Source organism: Pygocentrus nattereri, chromosome 18, assembly GCF_015220715.1.
Source record: "Pygocentrus nattereri isolate fPygNat1 chromosome 18, fPygNat1.pri, whole genome shotgun sequence".
NCBI classification, from domain to species: Eukaryota; Metazoa; Chordata; class Actinopteri; order Characiformes; family Serrasalmidae; genus Pygocentrus; species Pygocentrus nattereri.
Genome location: NC_051228.1, coordinates 40,103,873 through 40,122,099, shown reverse-complemented (window position 1 = coordinate 40,122,099; position 18,227 = coordinate 40,103,873). Strand labels below are relative to the sequence as shown.

The following is an 18,227-nucleotide window of genomic DNA, read 5'->3' as shown; positions in this document are numbered from 1 at the left end:
ACACTATATCACAAAGATCATCATACGATGGCAAAACCACCATCGCTTTCAACACTCACCTCAGCAACTGAGATAATCTTACTACTCTACTCATAACTCTGCGGAAAAGGCCCTAGTCAGCAAGTGTGCAGTGTATAAAACATCCAGGTGACCAAATTAAACAGATAAATCTTTCCTACGGCCCAGAGCAGACGTAAACAATCTTCAGTCCAGCGAGATTTATCTCTCACTCTACTCAGCTATCCTCAACGGTTTCTCTGTGTAGGATTGACATAAAAGTCTGCCTCAGGTGTAGTAACACTTTGGAAGGAAGGTCACTGCTGATGAAGACTGCCCCCTGTTGACCAAAATGAACAAAAACAAGCAGTCTGGGCTTAATGACCAGCGCTGCTGCAACTCTGTATGCACAGCCCACCAGGAAGGATCATATTACAGTCTGGAATATGAGAATTAGGTTTATTTACAAATGAATCGGAAATGCATCCACACACTTGAATGACTGTAATCTCACTGTGTAGCAGAACAGAGGCTAGACTTCACTAAACGCTGCGGAGACCGAGGTTCTTCACGACTGAGTGAGGACGTCTTCTCGCTGCACTGCTCCACGTAGGCAGGCCTCCATCTGCTGGAGCTCCTGCAGCTCCTCACAGTGAGGGTCACAGTGGAGGGAGAGGAGACGATGAGCAGAGGGAATCACTGACAGAGCAGACTGCATGTCTCTTCTGCGGGTTTAGAAGAAGACAAGAAAAGAAAATAAGCTTTGTTATAACTGCTGTCGGAGGAAAACCTTTTCAGTTTTTGACATTATTTTCAAAATCTAGTCGTCCTTTACATTGTGTGGAAATTTCATGATGAATGGCCCTAAATGACTTATTAATAATTCTTGTTCCAATGACTTTCATTAAAAGTGAAGCAGGTTTTTTCCTTCTACCATTTTGGAGGTTTTCAGTGTTATTTTTAAAGACATAGCATATTTCAAGTAAATGTGTATGGAAGGATAATACACTGAGTTTATTGCTTTGCACTGAAATTCATTGGTCAGTTTATCAGGTACAAAAAACATATAGGTGCACTTTAGCTGCTGCAGGCGAATGGTGGACATGCCAAATGCTAATGTGGGAATTCTGTTTCATCACCCACCCAGATTTTCAGGGCCTTTTTCAGCAGAAACTGTCACAAGTGACATCTTTATTAATGGCACAAGACGGCCTTTAATAAGACTGTTGTGCTATAAAAACCGCTGCTTTAGTTTAATTGGCTAAGTGCCGTGTCGTGTACGAGTGCTTTACAGGATCATTGTTTGCCAGATGTTTTTAGTTATATGGAGCTCCACCTGATAAAACTGACAAAGGTGTAGGTAAATGCACCTAATAAACTGGCACCCTGCACACATACTGACCACACAGACAATAACATTAACTGTGCTAAACTTGGCTCAATCGCCTAGAAATAAAGTTTCATCCATCAGAAATTTCTGAATAAAGACGAGTGAGTTTTCTTACCCGTTGAAATACAGCTGTGCCAGTTTAAAGAGCTGCTGGCCGAGCTCCACACTGTCCTCCCCAAACTGGCAACGGACAGCAGCAACACTGCGTTTCAAATGTGACGCAGCTTGTCTCCAGTTCCCTGCATTTCACACAATGATCAATACTTTACATTCATAAACACAGACAATACTACTACTAATATTAATAATAATCCATAATGTGCAACAATCCCACTGAATAATAACTTCACAATGACCAACAGAACATCATTTGTAAACAAACAGAAATCCACATCCTTTAATAAAATAATCAGCGTATCGTAATTATTTATTATTCATTCTGCGCTTTGGAGTTTGTTCTGCGTGCTTATTTTAATGCAAACCGCTGGATATGAACGAAGCTGTTGTGTGTAGATTTATAAAAATGTTTATTGTGTATATTATGCACCTACACCGGTCAGGCGTAACATTCTGACCACCTCCTCGTTTCTCCGCTCACTGTCCACTTTATCAGCTCCACTGACCGTATAGCTGCACTCTGTAGTTCTACAGTTACAGACTGTAGTCCATCTGTTTCTCTGATACTCTGTTACCCTGTTCTTCAGTGGTCAGGACCCCCATGGACCCTCACAGAGCAGGTACTATTTGGGTGGTGGGTCATTCTCAGCAATGCACTAACAGCACTGCACTTGGGTGGTGGTGTGTTAGTGTGTGTTGCGCTGGTTCGAGTGGATCAGACACAGCAGTGCTGCTGGAGTGTTTAAACACTGTGTCCACTCACTGTCCACTCCATTAGACACTCCTACCTTGTCAGTCCACCTTGTAGATGTAAAGTCAGAGACGACAGCTCATCTGCTGCTGCACAGTTTGTGTTGGTCATCCTCTTGTCCTTCAGCAGTGGCCACAGGACGCTGCCCACAGGACGCTGCCCACAGGACGCTGCCCACAGGACGCTGCTTTAAAAACTCCAGCAGCACTGCTGTGTCTGATCCACTCACACCAGCACAACACACACTAACACACCACCACCACATCAGTGTTACTGCAGTGCTGAGAATGACCCACCACCCAAATAGTACCTGCTCTGTGAGGGTCCATGGGGGTCCTGACCACTGAAGAACAGGGTAACAGGGGGTAACAAAGCGATAACTGAATGCATGCTGTACTATAACAACGGAAAAAGCTGTTTATATTTTGGCCCAAACAGAGAGCTGTATTAACTGTGTGAAGTGTTTTATTAAAGAAAAACGCTTGTTATAAAAACCTTTAATAATTCATATTTATATTTACAAATAAACAATCTTGTCAGGGAAGATTAATACAGCTCAGTCTTAGCTGGTACACGCAGGCTAACTTCAGGTACTAACGGTTATTTAAAGCAGTGAGAAAGGCTGCTGCTCTCACCCAGGGCAGCAAACACACGTGCTGTTGCATCAGCCAGCTCCCCCTGCAGTGGGTGAGTCTTCATTAGGATGCTGTCTGCCTGAGTGGCAGCTTCCTGTAAGACCCTTAGGGCCCCATCTAGCAGCCAGTGAGACACAAACAAACATTATTTCCTACTTTAAATTCTGATCCATTTCAGCTCACTTTGCCTTTGTACATCTGCACTGGGAAAAATGCCCAATTATAAACACAATAAAGGCAATTAAATAGAGCAGAAAAGCTTCGGGTCCCTGCTTTAAACCTGCTGTAGGCGTTAGTTAATACATCCAACCACACACTCTCTTCCTCACCTAGTCCGTCATTCTCCATCAGCTGCACTGCCCGGCCCAGGCGCTGCTGCAGCGTCTCGATCCTGCCCTGCAGCTCTGTGTTTGAGATCTGATAATTACAGGGCGACTGTGGACAGACATGGACCTCTGCACGGGCCTGAAATGACAAACAAAGTCCTGAATTGTCTTCTTGAACTAAATGGCTAACAAAGTTCTTCATGTGTCTGAATCATAACGGTCACACTGCTTTATTTTCACAGCTGACCACGGACCAGGTTCTAATTAGAGAGCAATACTTGTGATAGTTATGAGACGCAGGAGCTCATTCAGCTCAAGACTCACTCAACCGAAATGACCACAGAGCGCCACAGGAGGTCATTCTTACCTGTGGCCATCAAACTCTAGAACTCCTCCCTCAGTGTGCAATAATAATTTAAACTGCTTTAAACTAGATGTTTCATATTTATTATCGTGGTCACTGCCACGTACTGTATTCATAAGAACTTAAACTTGTACATATTGCAAATTTCTCTTTTTCATCTTAAATTATTAAAGTGTTTATTCTTTTACATGAATGGCTGCAACTGTAACAACTGCAATTTCCCTCTGGGATCAATAAAGGACCCGGATTCTGATTATCAGCGAGTAACGAGTGCTGTGTCTTTCTACAGTTTGGGATTCAAATGTATGGGAGGCAATTCCGGCCAAAAAGGAAATAAACAGTAAAATGTAAACGTAAACCTCTTTTTTGCCATTTCTGTGCAAATATCCTGCCAAAATTGAAAATGAAATTAAATGCCTTCATTTGCAATTTCATTTTTTACATGAGCACAAGCCGTTTGTGCTAAAAAAAAATAAATAAATTGGAAACGCCTTTTAGTCATTTAGTTTTAGTCGTTATTCTGTTTTTTCACGGCCAAACCTAAAATGAAAAAGCTAACAGACAAAAGAAAACACACTTCACTTTGTCTTTGGCTTTTCTTTATGAAACGCAGAATGAGTCAAAACTAAAAATCAAAACACAAAGTTTACTTTCCTATTTCTTTTTCATGGCGATCGGCTGCAAATCTGACTAAATTAAAATGAAAATGCAAAATGAATAAATCAACAGCAAAGTGACCGTGTGTGATTCCACTTTCAGCGCTGATGCGCTTTAACTGTCAGAATGAAAAGGAAAAGGAAAACGTACATCAGCGCCACCTGCTGGAGATTCACTTTTCATTTTCCAGTTTTCTTTTTCCTATCTGGCCAACATGCAAATATATGTTAATTAGCACTAGGCAGGGCTACGGAGTACATTTTAGGACAGCCCCAGCCGTGCGAGGAAAACACATCTTCTCGGGGGCCACATTTTCATTTTAGACTCAGAATGGGCCATGTTCCGCTCCTCCATTGTTGAAGCGGCTGACTGTAGCTGTGGTCGCAAGGTAGTCAGTGCCTGTCGGGGCGGTAATCCTCGAACCCGGTGGTGGACACCCCAGGTGAGAGACGCCGTCAAGCTGAAGAAGGAGTCCTACCGGGCATGGTTGGCCTGCGGGACACCAGAGGCAGCTGGCAGGTATCGACAGGATAAGCGATCTGTTGCTTCAGTCGTCACCAAGTCAAAAACCCGGGTGTGGGAGGAGTTTGGTGAGGCCTTGGAAAGTGACTTTAAGTCGGCCCCGAACAGATTCTGGCAAACCGTCAGGCGACTCAGAAGGGGAAAGCAGTGTGCCACTAGCACTGTATATAGTGGAGATGGTGTGCTGCTGACTTCGACTGAAGACGTCATTGGGCGGTGGAAGGAATACTTTGAGGACCTTCTCAATCCCACCGACATGTTCTCCAGTGAGGAGGCAGAGTCTGGGGACACGGGAATAGGCTTGTCCATTACTGAGGCCGAAGTCGCTAAGGTAGTTAGAAAGCTCCTTGGTGGCAGGGCTCCAGGGGTGGATGAGATCTGTCCCGAGTTCCTCAAGGCTCTGGATGTTGTGGGGCTGTCTTGGCTGACACGCCTTTTCAACATTGCGTGGACATCGGGGGTGGTGCCACTTGATTGGCAGACTGGGGTGGTGGTGCCTCTTTTTAAAAAGGGGGACTGGAGGGTGTGTTCCAACTATAGGGGAATCACACTCCTCAGCCTCCCTGGTAAGGTCTATGCAGGGGTACTGGAGAAGAGAGTCCGGCTTATAGTCGAACCTCGGATTCAGGAGGAGCAGTGCGGGTTCCGCCCTGGTCATGGAACACTGGTCCTACTCTTCACCCTCACCAGGATTCTGGAGGGTTCATGGGAGTTTGCCCAACTAGTCCACATGTGCTTTGTGGATCTGGAGAAGGCATTCGACTGTGTTCCCCGGGGTATTCTGTGGGAGGTGCTTCGGGAGTACGGGGTACAGGGATCTTTGCTACGAACCATTCAGGCCCTGTACAAACAAAGCTGGAGTTTGGTTCGCATGGCCGGCAGTAAGTCAGACTCGTTCCCAGTGAGTTGGACTCCGTCAGGGCTGCCCTTTGTCACCGATTCTATTCCTAATTTTTATGGATAGAATTTCTAGGCGCAGTCAGGGGATGGAGGGTGTCCGGTTTGGTGACCTCAGGGTCACATCGCTGCTGTTTGCAGATGATGTGGTCCTATTGGGGACATCAGGCCACGAACTTCAGCTTTCGCTGGATCGGTTTGCAGCCGAGTGTGAAGCGGCTGGGATGAGAATCAGTACCTCTAAATCCGAGGCCATGGTTCTCAGGCGAAAAAGGGTGGAGAGCTGAGAAAGAGCTGAGCCATAAGGCAAGGCAAGGGGTGTAGATGATGGAATATTACAGTGATGGTGGAGAATAATGAGGAGGCGGAGCTGAACGTGTGTCTGTTTATCAGGAGGAGGAACGTTAGCGCACTCGGCTAACAGCTAAACAGCAGGGGGCGACTCTGATAAACAGCAGGGGGCGACTGATAAACAGCAGGGGGCGACTGATAAACAGCAGGGGGCGACTGATAAACAGCAGGGGGCGACTCTGATAAACAGCAGGGGGCGACTCTGATAAACAGCAGGGGGCGACTGATCAACAGCAAGGGGCGACTCTGATAAACAGCGGGGGGCGACTGATAAACAGCGGGGGGCGACTGATAAACAGCAGGGGGCGACTCTGATAAACAGCAGGGGGAGCACTGATAAACAGCAGGGGGAGCTCTGATAAACAGCAGGGGGAGCTCTGATAAACAGCAGGGGGCGACTCTGATAAACAGCAGGGGGAGCACTGATAAACAGCAGGGGGAGCTCTGATAGACAGCAGGGGGAGCTCTGATAAACAGCAGGGGGCGCTCTGATAAACAGCAGGGGGCGTCTCTGATAAACAGCAGGGGGAGCTCTGATAAACAGCAGGGGGCGGCTCTGATAAACAGCAGGGGGCGGCTCTGATAAACAGCAGGGGGCGACTCTGATAAATAGCAGGGGGAGCTCTGATAAACAGCAGGGGGAGCTCTGATAAACAGCAGGGGGCGACTCTGATAAACAGCAGGGGGCGCTCTGATAAACAGCAGGGGGCGCCTCTGATAAACAGCAGGGGGCGCTCTGATAAACAGCAGGGGGAGCTCTGATAAACAGCAGGGGGAGCTCTGATAAACAGCAGGGGGAGCTCTGATAAACAGCAGGGGGCGACTCTGATAAACAGCAGGGGGAGCTCTGATAAACAGCAGGGGGCGGCTCTGATAAACAGCAGGGGGCGGCTCTGATAAACAGCAGGGGGCGGCTCTGATAAACAGCAGGGGGCGGCTCTGATAAACAGCAGGGGGAGACTCTGATAAACAGCAGGGGGAGACTCTGATAAACAGCAGGGGGAGACTCTGATAAACAGCAGGGGGCGGCTCTGATAAACAGCAGGGGGAGCTCTGATAAACCGCAGGGGGCGACTCTGATAAACAGCAGGGGGCGACTGATAAACAGCAGGGGGCGCTCTGATAAACAGCAGGGGGCGACTGATAAACAGCAGGGGGCGACTCTGATAAACAGCAGGGGGAGCTCTCACAATATTCTTCAAGTTTATTGTGTTCTAGTTTTGTTGACCTTTTTTATTTCGGTAACTGTGGCTAGCTGAATAACTAGATTATTTTAATGACGTGTGTATGGTCAGTTGCTAGGTAACAGGCATGACAGTTGATTGTCACCTTTGATCTCCTAACCTGGGTAAGATGCTGTAACATAAGTTTCCTGAATTAAGATCATATTTGCTTCTGTAACATGAATTTGTGAAAAGCTTGACTTGTCAGATCTGAGCGCAAGAGGCAGTAAGTGACTGTAATACAGCCCCTGTAATGTTACCTGAAGGGAGCTTCCACATCTTCCACACCTGAGCCCATGAGATGCTGTTGCTAGAGTCCGAGTTCCAGCTGTTAGCTCCATCTTGCACACCTCACAGTGGCAGTGGAAGAAGTACTGCTCCAGCAGGAGGCGCTGGCGTTGCCCAACATCCATTCTGCTACAGTGTGGGCCTGGGAGAGGAAGACAAGGCGAACAGCTGTATGCAAACCGTTAAAATACTTCTGCTCAAATTACAGGTTTTGTTGATTTTCTAAATGAAAATTTACAGGGGACAAATGTAAATATGGCTTTTTCATTTGCACATAAAGTTGCACAGAATTTAAGACATTAAAATTAAACCGCACCACATCGTTTACACATGAAGTTTTTTTTTTTCATATGTTAAATTAGAAGTGGGTGATATGACAAAAATTATTGTGGTACTTCAAGAAACGTTCATGATCGACCAAATAACGGCACTTCTTTCAGACATCTGATCAGTTAGAATCAGATTATCAGATTAAAAGCATATCGTATTGTTCTGTGACTTAATCAATAAAATGTCATTTGGCCAGAAGAGCCTGAACTTCTGCATATGACTGCAAATAGACTGATGCTCTGTAAAATTAATTTGCAGTTATTTGAGAATTAAAAAGACGTGCTGTGATGGTCATATGATACTCATCTGTATACCATAGCAGTGCAACAGCTCCTGTCCGGCAGCAACATCTTTACATGTTCTGATGGTCACTGCGACACCTGAAGCAGAAGAAACTGGAGCTTCTGAGCTGAGCCCCAGACTGAAGGAGACGCTGGTGTTAGGGCAACAGGAGTGGTTGAGCAGACTCAGAACAGGGAAAACCGCAGTGGCAATGCGGACCTCCCCGCTGGACTGCACTGCTAGGCCACCGTCCTCTAGGAGAGAAGAAAGTGACCCACATTTAGCCTTCGGTTAGAGCAAATGGAGCAGGACCTCATGCGCAGTCCTTGGAGCCTCTGACCCATCTGGGTTTTTGTTCTCTTGCGTTTCCCAGCCACATGAGCAAAGGCAGTAAAGCCAAGGTCCTTAATCTTTTTTTTAAAGTGCACCTCTTTTTAGGGTTAACTACAACCCCAATTCCAAAAAGGTCGTGTAAAATGTAAATAAAAACAGGATGCAATGATTTTCAAATCTCATCGACCCGTATTTTATTCACAGTAGAACATAGATCACAGATCAGATGCTGAAGGTGAGGCATTTTACCTCTTTATTGAGTCTTCCATCGAGTAGCATCTGGAAGTGTTTCTGAGCTCATGCAGTGATTTCAGTTCAGAATCAGGCCTGTTTTTAATGCAGCGCCGCCTGAGAGCCTGAAGATCACGAGCGTCCAGTACTGACCGTCGGCCTGGTCCACTGCGTACAGGGATTTCTCCAGATTCTCTGAATCTTCTGATGATATTATGTACTGTAGACGGTGGAAAATCCAAAGTCTTGGTAATTTCACGTTGAGGAACATTTTTCTGAAATTGTTCCAAAATTTTAGACGCAGTTTTTCTCAGGCTGGTGAAGCTCTGCCCATCTTTGCTCCTGAGCGTCTCTGAGCGTCTCTGAGCGTCTCTGAGCGTCTCCGAGAGTCTCCGAGAGTCTCTGCCTCTCTAAGCTGCTCTTTTACACTCAGTCCGGCGAGTTAGTTGGAATTTACTCCTCCAGCTGTTTTTTATTAGTACCACTTACTTTTCCAGCCTTTTGTTGCTCCTGACCAACTTTTCTGAGACGTGTTGCTGCCATTAAGGTCTAAACGAGTTCATGTTTTTCATGAAGAGGTAAAATGTCTCACCTTCATCATCTGATCTGTGATCTATGTTGTACTGTGAATAAAATACAGTCATGAAAATTGAGTAATGCGGAATTTTGGAAAAAATGGTGGAATTCCCCTGAAAATCACTGAAATGTGAATGCGTGTGTCTTATGGACTGTGAAAGTGTGAAGACTAGAATCTGACCTTTGACTCTGACTGCAGTCACAGCCTGGGCGTTACATCTGAGTTGCATCATGTGTCTCAGAGCTGTAGCTCCCAGCATGCTCTGCTCCTCTCTCCAGTCCCCGAGCTCTCCTTCCTGCTCACGACATGACCACGCCTCTGGAAAAGACCCCACCTCATTCAGCCTCTGAGAGAGCGCCACCATGGTAAAGGCCAGCAGGAAGCGCAAGCTGGGGGGATGATTCATCACATGGGGTAACAGGCTGTATATGCCCAGGTATGAGCTGCCATGGTAGCAGTTTGAATGGTCAGAAAATCTGCTGGACTCTTCCACATTCAGATCTGAGTGGGAAGTGGGTGAGTGGGAAGCAGGTTTGTCTTTGCTTGTGTCACTTCTGACACACGCTGACGTTGGCACATCATCTGTGTTGGAATAACGGTGTCTTGCCCTCTGGACCTCCTTTAGCCCAGCTTTCAGAGCAGCTCGCAAGGCCAGATGTGCCAGCACTCCAAGGGCCAGCAGCTCCGAGCCAGCAGGGCACTCCAAGCAGTGATACTGCCTCCATGCCTCGCTTGCGCACCTCTGTCCACAGTACTGGGCATAGCTACAGCCCACACATGGCACAGTGCTCAAAGTCAGGCACAAGCAGTGATGGCAGTATCTGTGCTCTGTTCCAAATACACAGGCTTTGTCGGTCTTTGTGTCGTGTCCATCGCCAGGTATAAGAACAAAGCTGAAAGCCTCATCTTCGAGCACCACCTCCCCCGCTGACTTGTCCTCAGCGACCAACAGGTGACGACCCTTTTCGGGAGTGAAGCGAACGGCTGGTGGACGGATATTTCCATCCTTCTTATCTGCCGTCTGTGGCGTCTGATGTTTGGAGGACGGGGCTTTTGGTTGCTCCTGTTCTTTGAGCCGATTCAGACACTGTGTGCGCCTGACCGTCAGCTTGTGCCACAGGTGGCTGGGGTAGCCTTCATCGAGAGCCCGCTGGACGTCCTCCAGGCATTTCTAAATAACAGACACGAACAAATAACACAGCTCAAACACGGATACCTTGCTTTGACACACAAACAATGCTGGCAGGAAAAGATAAGTGGTAAAACTGATTTAGACATGGAAACGACTCTTACACTGTACAGGCCAAGGTGGAAGAGGGCGGCTGAACGGTTAGCATAGCATAAAGACAACTGTTCCGTGCTTTTTCCGGCATGACACGCCGCCTGAAATATAAACACAGAGAAACCTCGAAACTTTACAGTCCCAACAAATAAGACCCCAAACTCTGAACCTTCATAGCGCAGTCTCTCATCATTTAATCCAACATGCTCAATTAAACTAATCACCACTTATTAAGTCTTTATGAACGGCGTTATAGGGAATCCCCCCCGGATTTTTCCAAAATTTCCGCAGAAGTAAATGAACGTAAACAGTCATTCTAGAGCGGTTTGGTGTGAAACGCTCTGATTTTAACGAAACTCAAGAGTCATGACTGTTTACAGTGGTGGTGATAGGAACCAGACATCTCGAGAGTTTTACGCCTCTAAAAGTTACCCCAGTAAAAGTTATTGCATGAAATGTGTCTGATCCACTCAGACCAGCACAGCAGTGCTGCTGGAGTGTTTAAACACTGAGTCCACTCACTGTCCACTCTATTAGACACTCCTACCTTTTCGGTCCACCTTGTAGATGTAAAGTCAGAGACGACAGCTCATCTGCTGGTGCACAGTTTGTGTTGGTCATCCTCTAGTCCTTCATCAGTGGCCACAGGACGCTGCCCACAGGACACTGCCCACAGGACGCTGCCCACAGGACGCTGCCCACAGGACACTGCCCACAGGACGCTGCCCACAGGACGCTGCCCACAGGACGCTGCCCACAGGACGCTGCCCACAGGACGCTGCTGGCTGGATATTTTTGGTTGGTGGACTATTCTCAGTCCAGCAGAGACACTGAGGTGTTTAAAAACTCCAGCAGCACTGCTGTGTCTGATCCACTCAGACCAGCACAACACACACTAACACACCACCACCATGTCAGCGTTACTGCAGTGCTGAGAATGACCCACCACCCAAATAGCACCTGCTCTGTGAGGGTCCATGGGGGTCCTGACCACTGAAGAACAGGGTAACAGAGTATCAGAGAAACAGATGGACTACAGTCTGTAACTGTAGAACTACAGAGTGCAGCTATACGGTCAGTGGAGCTGATAAAGTGGACAGTGAGCGTAGAAACGAGGAGGTGGTCAGGATGTTACGCCTGACCGGGATAGTTTGCTTGTATAAAGACATCATCTTACTAAAAAAAGGTTAAAACTAATTTGTGTTCGCTGCTTTTAACTATGCCCGGCTGCTCTGCTGGCATTATAAAAACATGACTGTTCAAAACTTTTCCTTACCTTGGAATAATACAGCGCAGCGGATCTGTAGTCCTTGATTTTAAAACTGAGGTTACCTTGCTCCCTAAACCTGGCTGCACATTCAGCAGACTTCTTCACAGGACACCTCTCAGAAATCCTGGACAGAACTTCAAGGTCCTCTTGCCTGTGTGGAAAAAGATGAAGGAATGACTGAAAGAACACAATGAAAGTCGGTATTAAAGCTGCTCAGTTGCTGGAAATTTTATATTTAAAAGCTATATCATTCAAATTAAACTGGCATTCAGTTCACATGACACAATCATCTTTATCGCTAGCTTTGAAGGGCAACTTCACCGTGTTTTCAGAATTTCTCCATAATTAAGAGTTTAAGATGTAAACAGAGCGGTTCTGAGCGGTTTGGTGTGAAAAGCTCCGTTCTAGAGAAACTCGCTGAGTCAGAGCTGCTCACAGTGGTGGTGATGGGAACCAGACGTCCCTCTAAAAGCTCCTCACAGTTCCTACAGTAAATGGTTCTGAATTCACTGCCTGATGACTGAGGCGCTGTTTTGTGACAGTTCTGAGAAAAGCTTTTAGTCTCAAGCTTATTCCTTTTCTTTCATACATTTAAGGTAGAGCGCTATGGGGGCGCTGTGAAGCACAGACCCCAAACAAAACTTATTTTTCCAGTTTTACAGATAAATTAACATCACATATAAAAATCAGAAGACACACGTAGGTTCCCTGATGATTTGGGCAGTAAATAAAATGGCCATATTTGTACTGTACACATCAAACCCCGGCTTCCCAGACAGCAAGCATATATCTGTCCACTGGCTTGAGAAGGCTGGCAACTGACTGACTGCCACTGCTGGCCCCCCTCGGACCACCCAGATTACTGCCCTGAACACAAACCCTAACAAATCTCCTCCAACAAATGTTACATGCTTACAGACTTTTATTTTAGAAAATAAACTAAGACAAATATTACAAACACTGAGAGAAAAATAATAAGGAGACCAAACATGAAATGATTTGATAGAATGTGCTGCTGAAGCTCTGCTGGATTAAACGATGTGCTAAGCTGATTTATAACTAAAGTAAGCACCGGTGGGCCGCCCGGAAAAAGCTGAGCAAAACACCAGTGGACCACCGGCTTGGCCATCAGCGGTCCGACAGTGGCCCACTGTCCTCTTACTATCAGGGTCTGTGTGACCACCTGTAAAGAAATCTGTGCCTGCGGCGTTCACATCACAGGCCTCGCTGCTCAGATCCGATCTCTGACTCGATGGTTCTGACTCGTTTAGGTCAGAGACTCTAATCAGTCATTAATGTGATGAACCGGCTCCTGAACTGACCCTCATGAGCTCCTCCTACTCAGTGACGTCACGTGACTGAATCACTGCATCATCAGCACAAACTAACGAGCAGAACGAGCTTCGCTGAGAAGATCATTAACTCTGATCAGCTCTCAGCTTCATTATTAGAGCCAGACGGAGGAGAAAAAGGTGAGATGAGCTGCTTTTCCACCGTGTACAGGCTTTAACGGCTGTTCGGCGCTGTTGCCGTGGTAACGCTGAATGATGCTGCAGTGGATTCAGATCTGAGCATCACATTAAGGTCGCAAGGCCACGAATCGGATGCGCATCCGATCTGGGACCACATATGAAAGTGGCTCAGGTCGGATTTGAGGAGATCGGATTCCACACAGCCGTGAAAACATCAGATCTGAGTCGCATCAGGGCAGAAAATCGGATCTGAGCCACTTTAGCCTGGTAACGTGAACACGGCGTCAGTGAAACGTCACACCGAACCGCTCTGAGCGCCTGGTCCACATCCAGCGCCCGGACGGCGCAGAAACTTGGAAAAGCCGGTGGAGTTCCCCTTCGCTGGAGCTTTAGCAGGTGCTGGGAAGGTATTTAAACCCCGCCGGGAATCCGGGCTGAAACAGCCTGAAATCTGCCGAGCCGAGCCGAACCGAACCGGGGGGCCGACCGACTAACGGAGCGAAGAAGCACCGACCGAACTCCGGACTGGGCGAAGCGGAACATCCCGTCTGGGTCCGTCAGGAGGGAAAACCCCCGCCTTCCCGCGGATCCCAGGCAGGTCCATCTCTGCTCTACATGCTGAGTCCACTCCGGACCGGGCAGGTCCATATTCACCCCGGATCGGACTAATATCTGCTTATATATGCTAATATTCCTACAGATAACGAGCCGCGACGTCCTGCATGGCGCTACTTCCGCAGCAGCCGTGCCGCCACATTTCAAAATAAAAGTTCCTGAACGCCTCAGAAATAAACAGCTGGGCGGTTCGGGCTGGGCTCGGTGTAAGTTCGGGTAAGTCCGCCCAGTTGTACTACTTCTTATCGCGCAACTAAACCCTATAACTAAACCTTACAAACAGCAGCGCAGCGGAAATGTAGAAGTCCGGGCATTGAGGGAGCCTCATTTTAAACTCGTTTTAGAGGCACTGACTCTGCAGCTTTTAGGCCTCTTGTGTTCTTATTTGTTTTTGTTTTCAGGTTTAGTTTAAATATATCAGTTGTTAGTTGCCGGAGGAGCGAGATCTCTGAACGCCTGCCTGGCAGCGCCCCCATGTGGTCAGTCACAGACCTGCACATAATGGAACACGCAGAGGGAAAACTGGCCGCTGGAGCCACTCGGAGGGATGCTGTGACATTTTGACCTCCTGACTGTTTATTTATATCTGTTCTTTAATAATATTCCCTGTTTAGATTAAACAGCTCAGTGGGTGAAACACTTCATTCATTTATCTTGCTTGACGACTACAGTCAGTCATCTTATATCTACACCGGTCAGGCATCACATTCTGACCACCTCCTTGTTTCTGCGCTCACTGTCCACTTTATCAGCTCCACTGACCGTATAGCTGCACTCTGTAGTTCTACAGTTACAGACTGTAGTCCATCTGTTTCTCTGATACTCTGTTACCCTGTTCTTCAGTGGTCAGGACCCCCATGAACCCTCACAGAGCAGGTGCTGTTTGGGTGGTGGGTCATTCTCAGCACTGCAGTAACACTGACGTGGTGGTGGTGTGTTAGTGTGTGTTGTGCTGGTCTGAGTGGATCAGACACAGCAGTGCTGCTGGAGTTTTTAAACACCTCAGTGTCGCTGCTGGACTGAGAATAGTCCACCAACCAAAAATATCCAGCCAGCAGCGTCCTGTGGGCAGCGTCCTGTGGGCAGCGTCCTGTGGGCACAGTGTTTTAAAAACTCCAGCAGCACTGCGGTGTCTGATCCACTCGTACCAGTGCGTTTCATGTAATAACTTTTACTGGGGTAACTTTTAAAGGCATAAAACGGAGATGTCCGGTTCCTATCACCACCACTGTGAACAGTTATGACTCTTGAGTTGCGTTTGCACGTTGAGAAACGTTGATCTTAAACTGTTGGACTATTTGCTCACGCAGTTGTTCACTGAGTGGTGAACCTCGCCCGTCCTTGCTTGTGAACGACTGAGCCTTTCAGTGATGCTCCCTTTATACCCAATCATGACACTCACCTGTTTCCAGTTAACCTGTTCACCTGTGGAATGTTCCAAACAGGTGTTTTTACAGCATTCCTCAACTTTCCCAGTCTTTTGTTGCCCCTGTCCCAACTTCTCTGGAACGTGTTGCAGGCATCAAATTCAAAATGAGTGAATATTTACATAAAACAATAAAGTTTATCCGTTTGAACATTAAATATCTCGTCTTTGTAGTGGATTCAGTTGAATATCGGTTGAAAAGGATTTGCAAATTATCGTATTCTGTTTTTATTGATGTTTTACACAACGTCACAACTTCACTGGAATTGTGGTTGTAATTTAACAGAAAATCTAACACAATTTTAGGTTTTATTTTTACCACCTTTATTACAGCTTCAGCTCCTCAGAGAACCTGCAGACACGCCTCCAAAGCTCAGTCTGAGAAGCTGGTTGATGATCAAACCCATTCAGTGGTGCTGAGGTCTGGACTCTGGGGCGGTCAGTCCATCGTCCAGCTTCTTTGTTTGGTGTGTCCGTCTCCTTTTCTCAGTGTGGTTCTTCTTGATCAGCTACACGTCCTTTCAGACCCACAGCGCTGAGTGGTCTTCTCACAGTGGAAGGATGGACAGAAACCCCTGTGCATGTTTTCAGATCTGAAGCAGCTTGATCTTCTCCCCTCTCTCAGAGATCAAAGCTTTCAGTGCTGTTTATCTGATGGGGGCAGTTTTGGGGGCTACCAGCTCTTCCAGGAGGTTGTTAGTAGATTTTAAACTCCAGTTTTGGAAACTTCTGTTTTTTTTTCTTTGCACGCAGTGTGGCCTTCCTGTCCACACATGACACAAGGACGGAGTGGACACACAGCCAGGGTTGGAAAGCATTTCCGTCCTGGAATCTCAAGAGGCATTTCCCACCGATAGAGAGCAAAGGAGACCAAGGTTATTGTGCAGTGCCTGAAGTTGAATGCTGGAGACAAGCCGATATAATGGGTACTGTATATACTGTATATACCATCTTGCAGTTGCTGTGATTCTATTCTGAAATCCTGGCTATTGTGTCATATAATCCAGTAGATGGCGCCATACACTAAATAGTGAAGGATGCTGTGTGGGAATCTTCTGGTCACTCACATAAACTCAGACAGAGGCACTGAACGCAGAAAAGGAGTCAGTTGTGATGTTCGCGGAGGCTCTCAGTGGTGCGGTTCTCTTTAATCTGCATACCTGCTCTGCTTTTACTCTCAGTCCTCTGGAGACGCAGTTCTAGGAAAATGTTTTTGTAGGAGCTTCTGAACAGCAGCTGCATTTCAGAGCAGGTTCATGAGTGTTCAGGCCTGCCCATCACACAAATAACGGCCCATTCATCGTCCAGGTTAATGTAGTCCTTGTGCTTCTGTAGTGATGGTCTGTTTTTTATGGACCACACGGTGCTGGAAACACGCAGCCTTGCTTGGCACTGTTGTTCGGCCACGGCTCCTGTAGGGCCTTCGTCTCTATAGGCCGCCGTGTCTCAGGCCAGCGCGTGTCGTTTGTTAGTGCAGGTCTTGTCTGTTAACATGACAGGTTTCCAAGTGAAACCGCAGACCTGGGGCGGGGCATGGTTTTATTCCTCAGGACTTGCTTGGGTCGTGAAAGTGGGCAGATGATCAAAAGAACCTGTTTTCAAAAATGAAAAGTATTAAAATGTGAATGTGCACTTCCTGTGTTTTCTGAATCATGACTCATGGTCTGTTGAAAGTCTGACAGTCATGATCATGAAATTTATCTCCTGTAAATAACTGCATTTAGTGGTTTTAATGGTTTTATTGCCTTTTTTTTATCATGTGCAACTTTTAAAGTACAAACCTGAACTGGTCAAATGAACAAACTGGCCACATTGCTGGCTGTTTATGATTGTTCAGTCTAATACACACTGCTCAAAAAATAAAGGAAACACTGTAATAACACATCCTAGATAAATGAATGTGCTGGAAATCAAATGTATTAACCAGTGGAGACCTGGATTTGGAGTCACACACAAAATTAAAGTGGAAAAACACACGACAGGCTGATCCAACTTTGATGTGATGTCCTTAAAACAAGTCAGAATGAGGCTCAGTGTTGTGTGTGGCCTCCACGTGCCTGTATGACCTCCCTACAACGCCTGGGCAGCTCCTGATGAGGTGGCAGATGGTCTCCTGAGGGATCTCCTCCCAGACCTGGACTAAAGCATCCGCCAACTCCTGGACAGTCTGTGGTGCAACGTGGTGTTGGTGGATGGAGCGAGACATGATGTCCCAGATGTGCTCAATCGGATTCAGGTCTGGGGAACGGACGGGCCGGTCCTTAGCTTCAATGCCTTCATCTAGCAGGAACTGCTGACACACTCCAGCCACATGAGGTCTAGCATTGTCCTGCATTAGGAGGAACCCAGGGCCAACCGCACCAGCATATGGTCTCACAAGGGGTCTGAGGATCTCATCCCGGTACCTAATGGCAGTCAGGCTACCTCTGGCGGGCACATGGAGGGCTGTGCGGCCCCCCAAAGAAATGCCACCCCACACCATTACTGACCCACTGCCAAACCGGTCATGCTGAAGGATGTTGCAGGCAGCAGATCGCTCTCCACGGCGTCTCCAGACTCTGTCACGTCTGTCACATGTGCTCAGTGTGAACCTGCTTTCATCTGTGAAGATCACAGGGCGCCAGTGGCCAATTTGCCGATCCTGGTGATCTCTGGCAAAAGCCAAGCGTCCTGCACGGTGTTGGGCTGTGAGCACGACCCCCATCTGTGGACGTCGGGCCCTCATACCATCCTCATGGAGTCGGTTTCTAACCGTTTGTGCAGCCACATGCACATTTGTGGCCTGCTGGAGGTCATTTTGCAGGGCTCTGGCAGCTCCTCCTGTTCCTCCTTGCACAAAGGTGGAGGTAGCGGTCCTGCTGCTGGGTTGTTGCCCTCCTACGGCCTCCTCC

At 47.3% G+C, this 18,227-nt stretch overlaps 2 protein-coding genes across 4 annotated transcripts in view; one reads left to right on the top strand and one right to left on the bottom strand.

Annotated features, from left to right (window-relative positions):
• Nucleotides 1-437: 437 nt before the first annotated feature.
• smyd4 (SET and MYND domain containing 4) lies at nt 438-14,071 on the bottom strand. The gene is made up of 10 exons (XM_017683207.2): nt 13,810-14,071; nt 11,830-11,974; nt 10,565-10,654; nt 9,452-10,442; nt 8,163-8,384; nt 7,491-7,660; nt 3,220-3,355; nt 2,891-3,007; nt 1,503-1,626; nt 438-722 (listed from the first exon to the last, which is right to left on the bottom strand). The coding sequence occupies exons 1-10, from the start codon at nt 13,941-13,943 to the stop codon at nt 566-568; spliced, it is 2,286 nt and encodes a 761-aa protein (XP_017538696.2). The 5' UTR covers nt 13,944-14,071; the 3' UTR covers nt 438-565.
• The window catches only part of LOC108411577, a 22,917-nt gene continuing 18,661 nt past the window's right edge, over nt 13,972-18,227 (top strand). Inside the window, exons 1-3 of one of the 3 annotated variants that reach the window (XR_005131820.1) lie at nt 14,040-14,126; nt 16,090-16,262; nt 16,347-17,064. Coding sequence is in view for 1 of the 3 variants with exons in the window: in XM_037547521.1 (XP_037403418.1) it covers nt 13,978-14,126; nt 16,090-16,262 (322 nt within the window). In the remaining 2 variants the exon portion in view is untranslated. Of the gene's footprint in view, nt 14,127-16,089; nt 16,263-16,343; nt 17,065-18,227 lie in introns of those variants that run through there. The other 2 variants (XR_005131819.1, XM_037547521.1) reach the window with 2 other exon arrangements.

What these genes read in the sequence shown, in the direction of transcription:
- smyd4 (XM_017683207.2), bottom strand. Translation starts at nt 13,943, where the DNA reads ATGGACCTGCCCGGTCCGGAGTGGACTCAGCATGTAGAGCAGAGATGG. An exon ending in TCCACCTTGGCCTGTACAGT is followed by an intron (nt 10,443 to 10,564) that starts GTAAGAGTCGTT and finishes TCTGTTATTTAG; the next exon opens with AAATGCCTGGAGGACGTCCA. An exon ending in ACGTGTGTTTGCTGCCCTGG is followed by an intron (nt 1,627 to 2,890) that starts GTGAGAGCAGCA and finishes TGTGAAATGCAG; the next exon opens with GGAACTGGAGACAAGCTGCG.